The sequence below is a fragment of the Abramis brama genome, assembly GCF_963993115.1.
Source record: "Abramis brama genome assembly, chromosome: 3".
NCBI lineage: Eukaryota > Metazoa > Chordata > Actinopteri > Cypriniformes > Leuciscidae > Abramis > Abramis brama.
Genome location: NC_139965.1, coordinates 21,307,636 through 21,326,852, shown reverse-complemented (window position 1 = coordinate 21,326,852; position 19,217 = coordinate 21,307,636). Strand labels below are relative to the sequence as shown.

Sequence of the window (19,217 nt, the reverse complement as noted above, 5' to 3'; positions counted from 1 at the left end):
GTAGCATTGCAGTGCAGTAAAAGTGTCACTCACACGCACACGCTGTGCAGTGCACGTTAGTATAATGCCAGTGGATGAAACCCGCCGACATCTGCACTCATTGTAAAATGTGCAGGTCCGGTGTATAACGTCGATGTGTGCAGACTGATGTTGCGCAGCATCGTCGTGACGTTGTAGATACTGCAATCACAAGCGGGGGTTCATGGCGCCCCAGAGCACATCAGGTTCACTCTCCCCCCCAAAACACAAACATGTGAGGAATTTCGCCGGTGTACTGACGGGGGCAAAAATACTGTTTCAAAAAGACACGTTACGGTGTATCTTTTGTACTTTCACCTCCCACCGCCGTGATGTGGCACAGCGCAGCATCCAATCAGCGAGATGAGGAGAACACCCACACCCCAGAATCTGAATGCGGCTTTGGCGCATTATAAATACCACTTGTGATGCACCGGCAAGTCTTGGTCGTGAGGAAGCTCAGGGTTGCAGTAGTACATCAGTCTTTTTTCTTTCCATAACAAAGAAGATCATCATCCATCTTTTATTTATTTTTTTTGCTTCTCCCCAATTTCAGTTCATTTCAGGCCAGTTGCATGCATTGTTCGTCTCCCAAAATGGTTTGCGAGACTAAAATCGTTGCAGACGATCACGAGGCCATAGCTGGGACAAAAAAAGATTCAATTATAGTTTCCTCCTCGCAAATGTGGACGTCTTCTCCCAGTGCGATCGAGAATAAGGTTGAAAAACGGAACCAGGTTTTTATTCGCGAATTTGAACGCTCGGACCATGAGGAGGTGCGCCGGATCTTCAACGAGGGAATCATGGAGCGGATACCTAATTCGGCATTTCGGGGTCTAAAACAGCAAACTAGAACCCAAATTATCTATGCCTTTCTCACAGGTATGTGACCAAAATTCAGGGAATACGATGAGAGTATCGCTTTCATCATTGTTCCTCTGCAACATGTGAAAATAAGCTCTGAGCTGTTTGAGTTCATAAGTAAGTATATTAATTGTTAAAATTAAAAGAATCTAACTAAAATGATGAGGCCAATTGATACATTTTATGCTCAAATCATCATACATTTTATGTTCAAAACGATGAAGCTAACTTTTTTTTTTTTTTTTTTACGCACGTGAAGTCTTTTTCATTTGATGTACAATCCCAGTGAATATCAAGGAGTCACAAAGACAGCAGCAGTTCAGAGCATGCAGTATGCGTTACCGGTGAATGTGTGTGTGTGTGTGCGCGCCGCATGAATGAATGAATGAATGAGTCCCGCGCGAGCGCACTACGTTCCCCACAATACGTCTCGTGTTAGTGCACGAAGTTGTGTTTTTTTTTGCCTGTTTAGGTCTATGACGTTTAATTTACAGAGAATTGATAACCATTAATAATACGCATAATATTTAATGATTGATTTCATTTTCTTGTTTACTAATGATTTTCAACGACAGGCGGTGTAAGTGAGCATCGTGTCGAGCTGGCTAAACGGCAACCTTTTTGTATCTTTATGCTACATTGAAAAATAATTTACAACCCAACAGCTGAAATTAATGATTTTTTTTTATTTTAACAATGTCTATACACTTGCATACTAAATATGCTCAGAGAATATGCTGCATCACGGTACACCTACGGCAACTGTTCCTCTGATAAATTCAGCATAAAGGCTAACTTGAAGTGTTCTTTAGAATAGCAAAAACTTTGTAAACGCACTTTACAGTTAGTTAGAGTTGTGTTGACAGTAAACAATGCGCAGTTGTAGGCAACTCAAGGGCGCCATCCTGTGCCAACAGCCAACATACTCAGATCTTCTTGAGTTTAATTACATCCACGAAGACCCTGTTATTGTGCACTTCATTGCCCATTAAAATTCCAACCGTACATATGAATAAAGTTACTTACTAATTTTTTTTTTTAATTACAGGATACACTGTAATTAGTCTGTTTTCCATTACATCTCACTGCCCTGGTATATCAGGGTTTCTCTGCACACTCCTAACTGTGTAAACATTTGTTGTCTGTTTGTCTCTCTTCTGCCAAAAATCAAACATTTGATTCTCTTTTCTGACAGGTGTCGTTTATTTTTCTTCCATTTCTCCATAGTAATGTGCTATGTTATGACCAAATCCTTCACACTGACCTTCTGCGCACCGTTTATTCTAATGGGTGCACGTTATTACTACAGCAGAAAAGTCATTCTCGAATACCTGGACTGCGCTCTGCACACTGATATGGCTGACATTGAGGAGTACTACATGAAACCCACAGGTAAGGGGTAATTTCACGCACATAAACATTGACACAAAATTATCATCACAAGTAAGTTTTCAACATGTTTCGCTATATTTGTGAGGACATTTTTTTTTTTTTTTAGATTTGCCTCTCATAAGTATATCCAAACCTGTACAACACTCACAATGTTCAAAAGTTTGGGGTCAGTAAGATTTTTTTATGTTTTTGAAAGCAGTCTCTTAAGACTGTAATTATTTGAACAATATTCAGTAAAAACATTAATACTGTGAAATATTATAGTTTAAAATCATTTTAAGTAAACTTCAGAAATCATTCTTAAATGCTGATTTGGTGCCAAAGTAACATTTCTTATTGTTATCAGTGTTGGAAACAGATGTGCTGCTACGTTTTGTTTTAAACAGATTTTTTAGATGAATAGAAAGTTCAAAAGAGCAGCATATATAAAAAGGTTTTTTGTTACACATTTTACTGGTCACTTTAGATCAATTTGAGGTGTCTTTGCTGAATAAAACTATTAAAAAATCTTGCTGACAAACTTTTGAATGGTACTGTAAGCAGTTAATTATATTGGTGACATTTTTTTTTTATATATCTATATATATTTAAAAAAAAAATCACAATATATGTATATATAAAATATTATATAAATATGTCTACGTCAAAAAGCACCTGGGCACTTGATAGTAAAATATAATTATGCTGATCTAATAACATGTTTAGGCACGAATACTTAGATCTTACTATATTTAAAAAAAACAAATATTTCAATGTATGAACTTCCCAGTTCCCAAAATGCACCAGCTTCCTCACCAGAACAAATACTCTCAGGATCAGTACCTGTGAAATTGAAGGTAAATACTGCACTTTAGAAGTCCAAGATGGAAAGCTGAATATCTGATGTGTAGCTTTAATGCTGAAGACTCATGAAATATGCAGAAAGTCTCTCTCAGTTCTGCTCTTGAGGATAAATCTTCTGAGTCATCTGGGCCTATTGATTGAAGGCAGGAAAAATGCTGATACAGATTGTATTGCAGTAAACTCAGATTTACAGTTATAATCTTTAAAGCACCCCAAAATAAAAAAATAACTTTCCACTTATGATCCAATTTTAAGCACAGAGAGAGCAAACTTTTAGAGTTTAGTGATAAACACAACAAATCCTTTCAGGTGGATAAATTAGCAGTAGATCCAGTACAGTTAATGAATCCCATTGTGCATATAACTGTGATGCAGTAGTAAACATACTAATAAATACTGCAGATAACAATCAAAGTACAGTTGAAGAGGGACAGAATGATGGAGGTAGAGGCTCTTCAGTATCCTGATACCTTGCAGATAAAAACTGTTCTTTAACCTACAGTACTCGTGTATGATTGGCGCTCTGGAATTGTTTAGCAGATGGTAGTAGCACGTGCAGATTGAGTGCTTGATGGCTGAAATCTTTTATCATTCTATGGGCTTCCCTCAGACAGCGTCAGCGTAAGGACGGACATTTATTGCCTATGATAAACTCTGCTGCAGAACTTCACGGTCAAATTCAGAGCAGCTGCCTTAGCAAACAGCCAGATGCTGGCAATCAGAATGCTCTCTGTAATCGCTAGAAGTAAAGCCAGTTCTTAAGAGTCTATCTTATGTGGCCTGGAGAATCACTGTGAGTGATGCAAAATGATACACTAGCATTCAAAGCTTGGGGTCAGTAAGATTTTATTTGATATTTTAAAGAAATTCTTTCTTTTTTTTACTCAGGAAGGATGCATTAAATTGATCAGACGTTATAATAAAGTTACAAAAAATTCTATTTATTCTATTTTTTTTGTTCTTTAGAACTTTCCATTCATCAGAGAATCTTGAAAAACAATGTTGTAAACAGTTGTGCTGCTTAATATTTTTGTGGAAACTAATACAATGTTAATAATAAGAAATGTTTCTTATGCAACAAACCAGCATATCAGAATGATTTCTGAAGGATCCATTGACACTGAAGACTTGCTGAAAATTCAGCTTTGCCATCACAGAAATAAATTACAATTTAAAATATATTAAAATAGAAAACAGTTATTTTAAATTGTAATTTTTACTGTTTTGATCAAAAAATGCAGCCTTGGTGAACATAAGAGACTTCTTTAAAGAATCTTACCAATAATTTTTTCCAAAAGGATTCTTTGATGAATAGAAAATTTAAAATAACATAATTTATTTGAAATAGAAATCTTTTTTTAAACATTATAAACATCTTTACTGTTACTTTATCAATTTAATGCTTCCTTGTTGAATCAAAGTGTTTATTTCTTTATATATATATATATATATATATATATACAGTGCAATGCATAAGTGAATACACCCATGCTAAAGTTGACTAAAAAGAGGAATAAAAAATCATATTTTGGAAATTGAACTTAATGCCTTAATTTAAAAAATTAGGAAAAATCCAACCTTTAAGGACACCAATTTTCTTTGTGAATGAATAATGTATTGTAAATAAATAAATGTTCTTCCTTAAAATACATGGTGCATAAGTGAGTACACCCCTATGTTAAATTCCCATAGAGGCAGGCAGATTTTTATTTTTAAGTATTTAAAAAAAAAATAATTAGGATACTATGCATCCTGATAAACTTCCCTTGGCCTTTGGAATTAAAATAGCCCCACATCATCACATAGCCTTCACCATACCTAGAGATTGGCATGGGGTACTTTCCATAAGATCATCTCTCAATGCAAATCAAACTAGCTTTTAGGCTAACTGAAATAAAATCATGCCAATCTCTAGGTATGGTGAAGGCTATGTGATGATGTGGGGCTATTTTAATTCCAAAGGCCAAGGGAACTTTATCAGGATGCATAGTATCCTAAAAAAATAAATAAAAAAATACTTAAAAATAAAAATCTGCCTGCCTCTATGGGAATTTAACATAGGGGTGTACTCACTTATGCACCATGTATTTTAAGGAAGAACATTTATTTATTTACGATACATTATTCATTCACAAAGAAAATTGGTGTCCTTAAAGGTTGGATTTTTCCTAATTTTTTAAATTAAGGCATTAAGTTCAATTTCCAAAATATGATTTTTTATTCCTCTTTTTAGTCAACTTTAGCATGGGTGTATTCACTTATGCATTGCACTGTATATATATATATATATATATATATATAGCTGTCAGTCCTTAGCGCAGACCGTTTCTGTGCATACAAGCTTCTTATTTAGTCCTGCGTCAAGTAAAAGAGAGAATTGAAGACTAGGGTCAGGAAATGGGGGAAGGTGTGAATCAAAGAGCCCCGCTGTGAGTATGTGTGGTAGTTTTGTTTAGTAGCAGCATGCAGACAAAGGATTCTCCCAAGGGATTTTCTCTCTTGCTATGCTAATGTGGAATCCTGCATCTGAGGAGGGAATGGTAAAGAATATATGGGTTATCTGTCAGGGTGATGTTTCTTTAATGCACTCAATATCTATTTGAAGTGGCTTTTATTTTTAAAGAGACAGGGATTTTGTCAGATACTTAAAACACAAGGAATACCCCATAATATACAGCACCATAGTGATATGCATGAAAAAGATGACTAGTTTGGACAGGAAGACACCTCTTTAATATGTGGAAAATATACAAACAGATCTGTTATGCTCCCCACTAGTCATTAATGATGACATGAAATGGCATTTGTGACATTTAATTTCCTTAATGTAATGCGTAAAACTGCATATTCAGCAGGAAATAATGTGAAGCGGGACTTGATTTTATCCATCAGGATTTAATTGGATTGTAATAGTATTATTGGCGAATGTTATTTTTCTCCGTTTGAATGGTACATAGACACACAAACAAAGCAGTTATCAGACAGCTGGGGAGGGGGGTGTAGTAAAACTAATGAGTGTACAGCAGGACCACAGTGATTAATAGTGCTCCTCAGCCCTGAAGCTACTGCAGTCATGACAAGGGATGGGTATCATCGAGGTTTCACTACTCTTACCGATACGGCTTATTGATCAGGTACTTTAATGGTATTCTTATCGGTTCTTTTTGTTATATTTATTATTTTAAAAAAAAGAAAAGAAACAAATTAAGAACACAATTAACACTGCTTTAGTAAAAACATTTATATTTGTAAATGGACCAATGTGCAGTGTTTTATGTGAACTGTGAATTGCTTAATAATCTTGAACAACCTGTTTACATAGGGTTTTCATTTACCATTTAAGTAGACTGGGCAAACTATTGAACAAACCTGTCTTTTTTTAAACTGACTGATTGATACCAGTTATCTAAATAAATATGGAGAAATAAAACAAACACTTTCTTTGAAAAACTTGCTTAATAATTTGGAACACAGTGTAGATTAATATCACAGTCCTAAAGTTTAACCAGACATTTGAATGTTTAGTTCTCCTGGCTATCGTCATTAATTAACTAATCCTTCTTACATAAATATTACACTTGCGGTATTTGATATAATGTTGTGATTTTATTTAATGTTCAACTGATTCTTTTAATGATTTTTTTTTTTTTTTTGCACACAGTATGGCGAGAGATTTTAGAAGATGGTATTGACTAGATGCTTAAGAACATGTGTTGAACAGGGAGGGGTTAATCTTGTAAGACAGAGGAGAGTGTGTCAGAGAAGTTAATTGACCTCATGCCAGAAACACGATTCTTAACAGAAAACAGAAAGTTCAAATACTGAACCAATTAGTATGCATGATAAAAGATAACATCAAGTCATTGAAAACGTATCGGTTCAGACTTGCCTTTTCCTGCTATACTTCTTATGTCTTGAAGAATCCAGAGCTCAGTCGCGTCCTTGTGTATTTGTAGTCTTTGCAGCTTCTATGGCACAGATGTGACAGTCCTGCCCCCTCACCGTATTTATCTCCTTTCTCACTGCAACTCAGTAAGTAATTTAGTTATTTATAACAGAGCTGAGCCTCACAAGCATGACATAAAATACAATGTTTAAGATTAGAATTACCGTAATCTGTGCTCCTCTGCTGTTGAAACAAGAATCTGACCTAAAGCTGACAGTTGGCTTGCCCAACAGGAAACAAATATGCAAAAAAATGGAATTCTTAGCATTACTGATGCAAGCCATCAGTAGTGACGTAATCAGCAGGTTTTATTTACATCAATCATGGGTCTTACAAATAGCTTTGAAACTCATTTGATGGTGCACAATTTTATGTCTTTTCCTCTGAAAAAATTGGAAACAATTTATTTTAATAGGTTTCCCCCAAGCATAATTATTAAAAGATTAGTAAGATAAATATGATGAAATTACAACAAATCAATCATAAACATGTCTCCCAGGTTCATATTCTGTTGATGGCACACTTGGACATCTGTAATTCCAGGCAATCGGAAATGAAATGAACTGGCATGATCCATAAATACTGACTGCTACACAGTGCGCTTAAATGTGGTTTCACATTTCAGAACACAACCTATTAGTAATCTGTACTCACACTAATGCACATCGCTATACATCTCCAGGTAAACATAATTTTTTAGAGCATAAAAAATATATAAGGCTGATCAAGTGGCAAAAACATAAAATACATATTTAAAAAGTTTAATTCTGCTTTGCTATTTCAGTGCAGCACATTTTTTTAACAAAAGCTAACCAGCTTCCTAATAAGAACCCTCTCATCAGCTACTTTGTCAGTCTCATTCAAAGACAACTGAATCATTGATTGTCAACTATATAATGTGAGAAATAGACTTTAATTAGTCTAGAACTGAATAAATTGATGATCTAACGATGAGGGGTGTTGAAGAGCAGCCTATACCATGATGAATACTAGAATCTGAATGCAGATGAAAATAAGCATGACCCTAGTGGGCAGAAAAAGCTCTTAGTTCTTTCGAAATAATTAAATGAAAACTAGATCATACAGTATGCTAGATTTTTACAATTAGCTGGCAAATGTTTACTCAAAAGACAAAAACTGAATATCTTCTTTGTTTTGATTCCCACAGGCTCTTGTTTCTGGGTGGCAGTTTTGCAAGGCCAGGTGGTGGGCATCGTGGCAGCGCAAGGTCGAGAAGATGACAACACCTTGGAGCTCCGTCGCATGTCTGTGGACTCTCGCTTCCGTGGAAAAGGCATCGCCAAGGCCCTGGGTCGACGAGTTCTAGAATTTGCCATGTTAAACAACTACTCAGCCGTGGTTCTGGGAACAACTGCAGTCAAGATGGCCGCCCACAAGCTGTACGAGTCTTTGGGTTTCCGGCGAGTGGGGGATACTGATGACCACACGCTGCCAGGAATGACCCGTTCACCGCTGGAGAGGCTCTTCTTCCAAATTCGCTATAGTCGGTACCGATTGCAGCTTCACGAAGAGTGAGAGACAGAGGGTTAACATAAGCGCAGAAGATAGAATATAAACGACAATGCCGGCAATGACCCTGAACCACCCACTGACCCGGTCCTCTTCTTCTACCTATTTATTTATGTTTTTGTTTCGTTTTTAAAAAGTCATATCTGTTCCTACAACCTTTATTTTTATCCGTTTTTATGCTCATTGTTTTTTGAGGGGGTTTAGTGGGACATTTAATTTCTTTGTCCACATTTGACGTTTCTGCTCTTAGACTTTCTTTTCATGGTCATCTTTCCCTGAAACACCATGAACAATTGAATAGCCCCAAATGATTTTATCTTATTCGGATATAATGTGAATTTGTTCGCAGTGACAGAGTCTCCCTTAAAACACATAAATTAACCAAGGCAGCTTAATTCTGCCTTTGACCTTTTTCCAATCCATCCTATAGGCCTATCCACAGAGTAGCACAGACCACTATAAAAACAGTTCAGGAAGCAGTGGATGTAGGAACTGGAGGGAAGGAGGCAGTAAAGATCAATCCACCTTGTCTGATGCCACCTTCCTCTTGACGAAGTACGTTTGAACGTTGCAACAGCGGCAGTCTGGTGGAGTCAAAAAGTCCATCCAATTGTAACTTTTAGTCCAAAGCACAGTATTTTCAACTGTGTCTAACTGATGAACAAAAAACAACTAGAAATGTGGAATATTATAAAGCCAGTGATTTATATCCTTAAGCACCCCTTGTTTAATAGATTACGATAACAACTTTGCAATATAATCTTGATTTGTTTTGATGGTTAAGCAGGTTCCTAGTGCTGAGCCTCAGTACCAACATTAAGAAATAACCAGAAAAACATGAACGCTCCTTCATGTTAAAGAAAACCAAAAAGAAACAAATGTTTCTCTACTCTTCATTTGGCTGACATTAAAGTTGCCGTCAGTGAAATTCACGTTTACAAAAGTCTAAATTCACTTGAAATCTGACTATTAGTGTACACACATTTCATATTCACATCTATTGGTGTACCGATTTGATGAAGCTTTAATAATGACTTGATGTGATAAACTTTTGTATACTTTGTGGATAATTTGGTTTGGTAAAAAAAACTAAATTGCTTAAACGCTGTCGGATATCGCTCCTCCAAAGCAAAGTCTAAAATACAAAAACAAAACAAAAAGCAAAAACAAACGCGATCAGACTCCAAGTGTATTTGAATTAAACTTGGGTGGCATAAAGGCAACAATATGATGATAAACCTGAAATTAAACTAGGCACAAATCTAAATTTGGATAAATATATAAAAAAGGATTGTATAAGTATAAACTATCTAAGGCTTTATATTCTGCAACTACTCAATGTATATGTAAAATGTTTGAAAACATACATAAGACATACCCATAGTCTCTCTCCGTCTCTATCCTCCTATCACAGTACCAGCAGAGGGAGAGAGACAAACCACAAAAAAGCCTCATCTGTGACAATGTTGTATAAAGTTAAGAAAATAAATGTGATTTAAAAATACATAGTAGTAACATGTAGTGCAAAAAACAAAAACAAACATGGTCATTGCCAGTTTTCCTTGACTTTTACCCCACCCCCATCCAAAAATCTAACTGCAACCCTGGGCCAGACCTCTCCCTCCTTTACGCCCCCACCCACCTCTCTCTGCATGCGCCACAGAGTCTTGCTGCACCGCCCTTTTCCCCATTCTAGCTTGTACTATCTATCCCCATTCTTCTGTGATGTCACAGTAGCAGTGTGGAGAGTTGTGGGCATGGCTTAGAATGTGAGATGGGCGGGGTCAACCAAACAATAGGATTACCCACCAGCTTGCTGCTTCAATGACATCACAGCTGCCAATAGTAGAATGCAAGAGCAATGCAAGTATGTGGCATGCCTCTGTACCTGGTTTGTGCGTACGGTGCCTGCCCTGGAAAAGAAGTATATTTAAAAATATGTAAAACAAGCTTCTTCTTTTTTTAACTGAACATATAACAAATATGTGTTTCATTGTTCAAAGAAATTGTTGTTGCATGAAACGTCTTTGAATGAAAAATGAGCAAGAAAATACCATATTTAACATGGCAAGTCTTAAAAGTGGAGCTGTTTCTTTTTTTATATGTAATTTTTGTTCATTCTAAAATTCTTGAGTTATTGTCATCTTTTAGGATATTGCGAGATGTTCTTTTGTATCATTAAGGCGGCCTTGAAAATTATTTAACTGAATGCGCTGTTTTGATTACAGATAAGTAACGTGACGCTTCTCACTTTACTTGAGGACGTCCCTATTTTAGCCAAGGCACCAAGAAAGCAAATCTGTAGACACAACTTTGCCAGTTGCGTGTGCCAGTCAAATTAGACATAGCATTCACCTGTCTCCCTTAAAATGGACTCATTGAATGGATATTTGAATGCACCAATATCCTTAAGAAGAAAGGTTAGGCTGATCAAATCTGTGATGGGATGTTTAAACATGAATTCCTGTGTAAAACCCAAAGCAAACAGGCTAACCTGATATCTTGTGAAACAATTGCCAAAACGATCAAACACAAATGTAATGCAGTATGAAAATATACAAGGAGCATGAAGTTCAATTCCACATTTAGAAATCAGTACCAGATCAACAGAAAAACACACACAAATGATTAACCAGAGAGCTGGCAGATTTGAATGTACACGGCAGTTAGCAAAGTATTATGTATTTTGAAGATCCAGATTTGAACAGTGTTTGATGTAATTGAGGTATTTTGCTATGAGTGTTATTCTTCTGTAGAGCAACTGCCTTGAAAATCCTTAACTTATTATTCCGAATGCAGTTAGCATGGGATTGGGAATTTTATCTATAAGGTGCATGTATTGTTGCCAGATTGAAGACAGCCTTATTGTAATGCTAAAATTGCAAGTAAGTGCAAGAACACCATGATTGTGTGACTGCTTGTGTTTAACTAACATGTTGACCAGTTCCTGATCATGCCGCTTGTTTTGCACATGCTAAAACGTTTGCACATGCTAATGGCTCAATTCAGTTGGATTTATATATACAGTACAGTTAGTGTCCTATGTGGGTTTAGACTGGTGACTCGATTGGCTGGTGAATGTCTTTGAAAGTTGGAGCAGTGCTCAAGACAGCGGCCAAGTTAAGTTACGCAAGAAAAAATCTGGTGTTTTACCCAAGTCTCAAAAAACAACAACACAGAAGTAAAGTGCATTCTTTTACATTAGCGTTAGAAAGAACAGTTGATGATAAGGCATTCAGATTGACCTTGGTAACCTGCATGAATAAGATGGCTGCTAAGAATGTTTCACTTAACAGAGAAGGAATTCAGAGAAGATTCACGATGGTAGATGGTCTTGCTGCATCACTATCACCCTTCAGGTGAAGCATGGAACAAGCCAAGACACCAAAATGTGGAGCTGCTTCCTTCTCCTTTCATTTTTTTTTGGGCTGAAAGCACTCACTTATTGTGAATTCAAGTGCTAAGGAGGTAGTGCCACTTGTAGCACAACTTTCTGATTTTTTTTGTTGATTTAAAAAAAAGAAGGGTTCGTCTCATGTGCTTATCTATGATTCACTACAATGTGTCAACAGTATTTCTTAAAAAGTTGCATTTGCCAAAGTTGAGATGTTTGCTGTATTTCCTTATTTTGCCATTTGTCTTTAGGATAAACTCATCTTTGTAGAATTCATTGGGAAATCAAGCCTATGTGCCATTTTATAAAGCAATAATGCAAAGTATCACAGTTGGGAAAAAAACAAACATAACAAGAACATGATCCATGAGATTATATAAATGTTCAAATGCTGCATTGATGTTCAATCCCTCATACTTTACTGGTGACAGTCGCTAAGATGTTATTAGTAATGGCACAGCAACATCACCATGGGCAAGCCAAGGCCTGACAAAGTGTGAATGTGAATTTTCTTTTTTGTATATTCTCATTTTCTTTTATATTTCCTTAATTCTAATTACAACTAACATGTTTACTTGCATCTTGAATTCTTCAGTTTATGGTGGATTTTTATGTTGTACCACAAAAATAAGCGAGAAACCTTTGTGACCGAGTGATGTCACGGGCCTCTGAAAGTTACGTCAAGCTCTGAACCACAATTGGTTGGTCTTAAAAATCCACTGTCTCCTGATCCACGAGGAGTGCAGTTTCCAACAATCTGTGACGGCGATCAACACCACACAGCCAGTTTTACAAGTGGCACAATACGCACAGGTTCATATTAACAAAACTTTATGATTTTTCTTGAAAACAATTAACCTTTTTTATTAACATTTTAATATATGTAAAGCTGTAAAGTGTAATTTACTGTAAATAGCATTTGGGGACATTTTGTCATCGTTTTGTAACAGAAACTATATGAATATAATTAAGACGTTTACAAACAACAACAACAACAACAACAATAATACACTTTGGGAAACAACTGCAAACTGAGACAATTCTAACTATACAATCTGCTTACATTTGTGCCAGTCAGAGAAGCAAAAGTAACTTTCAGAGTCCCTGCATTCTCCTAGCACTTATTAGGGGCTCTTAGAAGCATTGCAAAGTGCCGGCAGGTTACTAATTATTTTAAATAATGGCTAATTTATGGGTAAATCACTTTGGAAATGTATGGCACTAAAACAATTTCTCAAGTTGGGAGTAACTCATTTTTCTTTGCTTTAGAAATGCTCGTGTTTACAGTTTCTGGTATGAGTTGACATTAGTTGCCCCATTTTGTCAGTGTGTTAAACACATTTCAGTCATTGGCTGCCTGTTACTATAGAAACAAGCCCATACAAAGCACAGCAGGGAAATGATATGCAGCCATACATGGGGCGGGTCAGTAGCAACAAAATGGGGCTGGTTTTAGTATGATAATGGGCAGAATGGAGTTTGGGGAAAGAAAAGGGAGGTTTTAGTTTTTCAGCACGGTAAATCTGACCTTGCTTTACCTGTTTGGTCGCAGTGATCACCTGGTTCTTTGAGTCTGAAATCATTGTACTGCCTGGGTTTCCTTTGGATTTTTTTTTTTTTAACTGCTGTTTACGTTCCCACCTTTTCTCTTTTTCTTTCATTTCCTCGGAACTTTGTAAAGATGTAAAGAAAAGTTTTCCTGATTTATGAAAGAAAAGGATGTACATACTGTATCAATTAAAGGAATGATGCATAAAGCTTGTGCACGTGTCTGAAGTTGCATGCGTACACTTACAAATGTACATTAAAAAATGACTAAGTCTGGTTAAATAAGGGCAACATTATATACCTCTTAAAGCAGTGGCCTTTGAAGGGACTTTTTTGCACAAAAAAAGCCATAAAACAGTTCATAGTCATAAGTAACATGCAAGGCTCAAATAATTTGTGCAAAACATGATCTCATTATTGACCCCCATTACACATTCTAAAGGATCTTCTATGCCAATTCTCAGTGAGTACTGAGCATTAATTAATGATTTTGAGAAAGAACAAACAGATCGTGACCTAGCATGGTAAAATGTATCTACTCTCAGTGCCAGACCTTTAAGATGGGCTTTCAGTGATTTGACATTCAGATAGGGTAACTTGTAGCCTTTAAAAACACAACAGCAACAAGCACAGAGACTGGAACATTTTTCAAGGGTGTGTTTGTATTGATAGGGGGCATTACGAAGGGGCACAAGATCTGACGCCACAGACGGACACTGAAAATCTGGGTCAGTGTGTGTGTGTGTGGACTGTGTACACATGAGAAAGGCCAGTGGGTGCTGCTAAACGAGTTGTGAGGTGCAGTGGAAATGGAAGAGATAAGATTAACAGGTTTAAAATGGAGTGAGCGAGACTCACTAAATGAAGACTGAGTTTATTAATATTCATCAGGAGACAGACGTTCCATCATAGCAGCTGAAAAACAGATAGCACTGCCAGTAATACATCTGAAATGAAGCCTGTTCTGGACAGAGGCTCATGTTTATTTATTCACTGAACATGTGAATTGACAGATTTAGTGAATATAAGATGCACAAATATTGAAAATGAACAAAGAACAAAGATTTATTAGCTACTTATATTCTCATGCAAAGAGATATAAGCCTCTGAACAGAGAGAAGAACAACAGAATAACAGTGAAAGGCTAAAAATTAATGAAGGGAAGCCCCCCAAAATAGAAACTGGTACGATCCAGCCTGCTCCTACCGTTGCCCTCGGATACATCAGCAAGAAACAAGAATTGGGAACTGCAGCAGCTCAGTTACCATAGTAACGGGATGGCGAGGAAGAGCGGGAGACTCAGACAGAAGTAGCTGTAGTGGTGCAGGGGAGGTTCATCTCGCACATTGAGCCCCATGACCGTCCTGTGGACAGTGAGACTTTGAGGGGCACCTGAGAATAGAAAGAAATGAACTGCCATCACTAGATCATCTATATCTTTTGACCTACATCTGCTGCATCGTTTAGTTTTATAGTAAATTAAAGTCAGGCTGTAGGATGGAAGGCCATCTGGAAATGTAATTCAGCTTAATTAGGTTACCAATCAAACGCTGTGACACAGCAAATCACCTTTGTAGTGGACAAATCTGTTTGATAGTCTGTCTGATATGATTAAGGCTTCTATTACAGCAATAAAATACTTCTGAAGCAACAAGGAAGACTCTGAATATATCACAGCATGTTCTCTACATCCAAGCTCATCTTCATACTAAGATAAATGTTCGTCTTTTAAATAAAGCTGTGTGGATGTTCACTTACAGAGATATTCACTTCCAAATCTGCAATGTGCTGAAGAGATTCCATGGTCTTCTTCACCAGCACTGTTCACCAACATAAGATTCACAATTTTAAATGGAAATCACTTTTTGTCTCTAAACTAATATTCTGGGTAAAATACTAGTTATGCTCTTTTGACAGCATTTGCAGCTTAATGTCAATTACCACCATAGTTATTAGAGCTAACTAAAATTATTAAAACATTTTTGTTAAACTAACTGATTGCGTTTCGGGGATCTAATAAAACTAATAAAAGCACATGATAAACTACAAATTAAACTAAAATATAAATATTTAAAAAAGCTAAATCAAATTATTAATAAAAACTATAATAGTATAGAAATATTATTAAAATAAGACTGATTTCCCTCACCAGCAAACTGTTCCAATTGTGAGACCTCCACTTCAAACAGCAGCTCATCATGGATTTGAGCCACCAGCCTAAAAAGATCAAGACACACAGAAACTAGAACAGAACTATCAATCTCAACGTGGGGATGTAATGACCAGATCATGACCACTAAACCATGATGCGTTTAGTTTCTGGAATGTGACGCCAATATTACATTAAAAGGTTCAGTAATCTTATTGCTCTACATTGGTCTGGATGCCATCTACTGCAGACATATCTCCTAAAACTCACTGAGAGGAATCGAAAGAGACTTGGAGGGAGGGGTGAGGAGATAGAATGAAGAGGGAGGGATAGAGAGATGCTAACAAAGATAAATGACTGTAATATAGAGCTGCACTGCAAGTTGAGTGATTCACACAGATAGGCTAAGAGAGAAAGACAAAGAATATCAAGGGATATGCAGAAAGAGAAAGTAAAGATATCTGTGGAGAAGAAATAATAAAATATATATATATAATTTATAAACTTGTAATTTTAAAAATGTATTAGCATGTCTAAATTAGCATAAACCTAGACTAATAAATGCTGCAAAAGTACTGTTCATTGTTAGTGAATGATGCCTAATGCATTTAAGGGATAGATCACAAAAAAAGAGAAAATTCTGCCATTATTGACATCTTCATGTCTTTCTAAACCTGTATGACTGACTTTCTTCTGTGGAAGATAAAAGAAACAGCATTTCTCAGTGTTCTTAGCTCATTCACACAACAGAGGTCAGTGGTCACCAAAGCAGTTTGGTTACCAACATTCTTCAAAGTATCTTCTTTTATGTTCCACAGAAGAGAGTCATACAGGTCTGGAACAACATGATGGTGAGTAAATGATGGCAGTATTTACTGGGAACAATCCATTTAACTAATTGAACCTTCATGTAAAATGTTACCACATTTCCCAAACACAAAATGTAGTATTAAGATACACATGGGATTATAAGAGGGAGTGGAAAACTGGATGGATGTACCTGGCAGTGTAAGAGGCAGAAGACACTTGAGAGCAGATTTTGATCATGGCCATTTTGGCTAGGTCTGCAGCTGAGCCTGAAGAATCACACACAGTCATTGGGACAATCACAAATGCCACACACATTACAAACACAAGTAGAAACACACAATACCCTGTAGTACAAAGTTGACGGCCTGTCTCTCTGCTTGGTTTCGAAGGCTCCAGTCAGCAGAGTGAATGTGAGGGAGGGAACGGCGCCTTCCCATTATGGACTTCACAAATCCTAAGGCATCAATAAGAAAGAACATACACAGCAACTTATACACACTTTCAACCTTATTATACTCAGTCACTCATTCACACACAGACTCTTTACGAATCACTCATGCCAGTGCATTCCGGGGTAAGGCAGACAATAGGTCAAAAGCTTTACGCATAAACCCCTGATGGAAAAGAGTGAGGTCAGCTGGTGGACTCATTTGGAAAATCTTTTTCCCAGAAGCACAGAGACGCCAGGAGTTATGGGACACAAAGAGAGACCACTGCATGTATACGTGTAAGTGTTCAGGAATGTGTGTGGCTCAGTGTGGGCGCATCATATGTACTGACAACACTAATGAGACATCACTGGAATGTGCTACTGTGATTCTCTGCTATTGAGGATTATGAGCACGTGTGTCGTTTCTGTGTGTTTTGTCAAATGTGAAATGTTTGTCTGGCGTATCCTCATCGAAGTGTATGACAGTAAGTCATCACCTGTTCATGTCACATTTCCAAGTTTGTGTACTGAAATAACATACAGTGGCCACATATATTTGGACACTTAAAGGGATAGTTCACCCAACAACAAAAAAAAGTGTAAAAATTTACTCACCCCCAACATAATTACAAACGTGTTTGACTTCTCTCTACATAACACAAAACACAGTTTTGTGAACTGAACTATTTTTGTCCATACAAAGATAATTCAGTGGGGTCCAAAAAAAAAAAAAGTATTATATGGCCAAAAAAATAAAATAAAATAATATAAAAAATAAATAAAATATTTCGGATTCCACAGAAGTCAGTCAGTCACAGGTTTGGAATGACGCAAGTTTCAACAGAACTTTCATTATTGGGTGAACTATCCCTTTAAGTCACTTTATTTTATTTCATAAAATATAAAACCAATATACAATAAAACCGTATTTGCAGTTCTAACCAACTGTGACCATTTCAGAGGATGTATGACATCAACTACCCTCAAATTCAGGCAGGCGTCCTAGCAGGTCAGATTAACTCATACCTGTCAACATTTGGGTTCCAAAATACAGGAGACCTGGGGGGGGTTTCAGTTCAACCACATGCGGTTTCATGTCATCTATACATTACACACCCCATTGCCAAATCATAGAAAAATTCAGTTAAGACAGTTGTATTCATCTTAACAATACACAACAAATCAATATACAGAAAAACAGATTTCTAAAATAAGGTATGGGCCACAAATCTGTGAGTAGGCTACAGTTTTCAAAACTGAACAGGTGATGTTGTGTAATATTCAGTTACTGTAAGAAACTGTTCCAGCGGGTGGAGTTTACTGGTACTGAATATTACACATCACCTGTGTATAGCCTACTCCATTAACTGGAACTGAATATTACATCCAAATATTGTTATGTAATCAATCAGCATATTGTTGTGTATCTTCACCTACTGGAACAGTATTTCACAATTTTTCACAGGAACTGAATATTACAAACAACTATTATTATAACTATTATTATAAACAACGATTGCGTAAGCATGCACGGATTATGAATTTGTTCACCGTTACCGTTGTACCGTACGTAGTTTTTTTCTTCTTCTTTTTCTGTATAGTTCTATTTTGTTAATAAATTTTGCATTCTATTTTGGCTTTCTCGTGTGTCCCTATTTTTGTTGTGTCCCTTTTGAGCCACGGGGTGAAACGGGTATGGATTGAAAAACCAAAGCAACTGTACGGTTTACAAATCTGAGCACAGCTGAGACTTTTTATCTGGTAGCCTACTTTTGGCGTAGGATATTTATTTCCGTCAAGGTCAGGCTGCGATGTCAAATGTATTCCCAGGAATGAGTGATGCGCTTTCCGCTTTTTAAAATAAAATAAGTAGCCTATATGGCTTGAATGGTTAAAAGCATTAGCAAGAATAAAAGCGCATCATATAAATGTAACGCCATGCAGCCAAAGGATGACAGAAAAAAACGGATGCTGCGTTAATTGCGTTAAATCTTTTTAAATTGCGTAAGTCTTTTCCCATTTCTACCAGTAACGCTTATTCAACTTCCCGCGTCTACTACCTGCGCAGATATCGACGGCACAACTGGGTTGTAGGTTGTCAGGTTGAGCTCACAAATGGGTTGAAATTTGTATGATGTGTTGATTGCGCGAGTAGGATGGAGATGGGTGTGAAATACGGGAGACTCCCGGGGAAAACGGGAGAGTTGACAGGTATGGATTAACTACCATACTATTTGACAAGCAGAAATTGTCCATGTTATATTTCTTTGAAAATAAATGTCATTTAATTTGA

The 19,217-nt window shown here is 36.7% G+C and overlaps 2 protein-coding genes across 2 annotated transcripts in view; one reads left to right on the top strand and one right to left on the bottom strand.

Annotated features, from left to right (window-relative positions):
* Positions 1–46: 46 nt before the first annotated feature.
* nat8l (N-acetyltransferase 8-like) lies at positions 47–13,749 on the top strand. Its single transcript, XM_084107746.1, has 3 exons — positions 47–900; positions 2,110–2,274; positions 8,232–13,749. The coding sequence occupies exons 1-3, from the start codon at positions 594–596 to the stop codon at positions 8,597–8,599; spliced, it is 840 nt and encodes a 279-aa protein (XP_083963872.1). The 5' UTR covers positions 47–593; the 3' UTR covers positions 8,600–13,749.
* A 659-nt stretch (positions 13,750–14,408) lies between these two features.
* Positions 14,409–19,217, bottom strand: part of poln (polymerase (DNA directed) nu) — a 40,059-nt gene continuing 35,250 nt past the window's right edge. The window contains exons 21-25 of the mRNA XM_084107711.1: positions 16,838–16,948; positions 16,685–16,760; positions 15,685–15,752; positions 15,294–15,355; positions 14,409–14,927 (exon numbers count right to left, since the gene is read on the bottom strand). Coding sequence (XP_083963837.1) covers positions 14,835–14,927; positions 15,294–15,355; positions 15,685–15,752; positions 16,685–16,760; positions 16,838–16,948 — 410 coding nt within the window. The 3' untranslated portion in view covers positions 14,409–14,834. The remainder of the gene's footprint in view (positions 14,928–15,293; positions 15,356–15,684; positions 15,753–16,684; positions 16,761–16,837; positions 16,949–19,217) is intronic.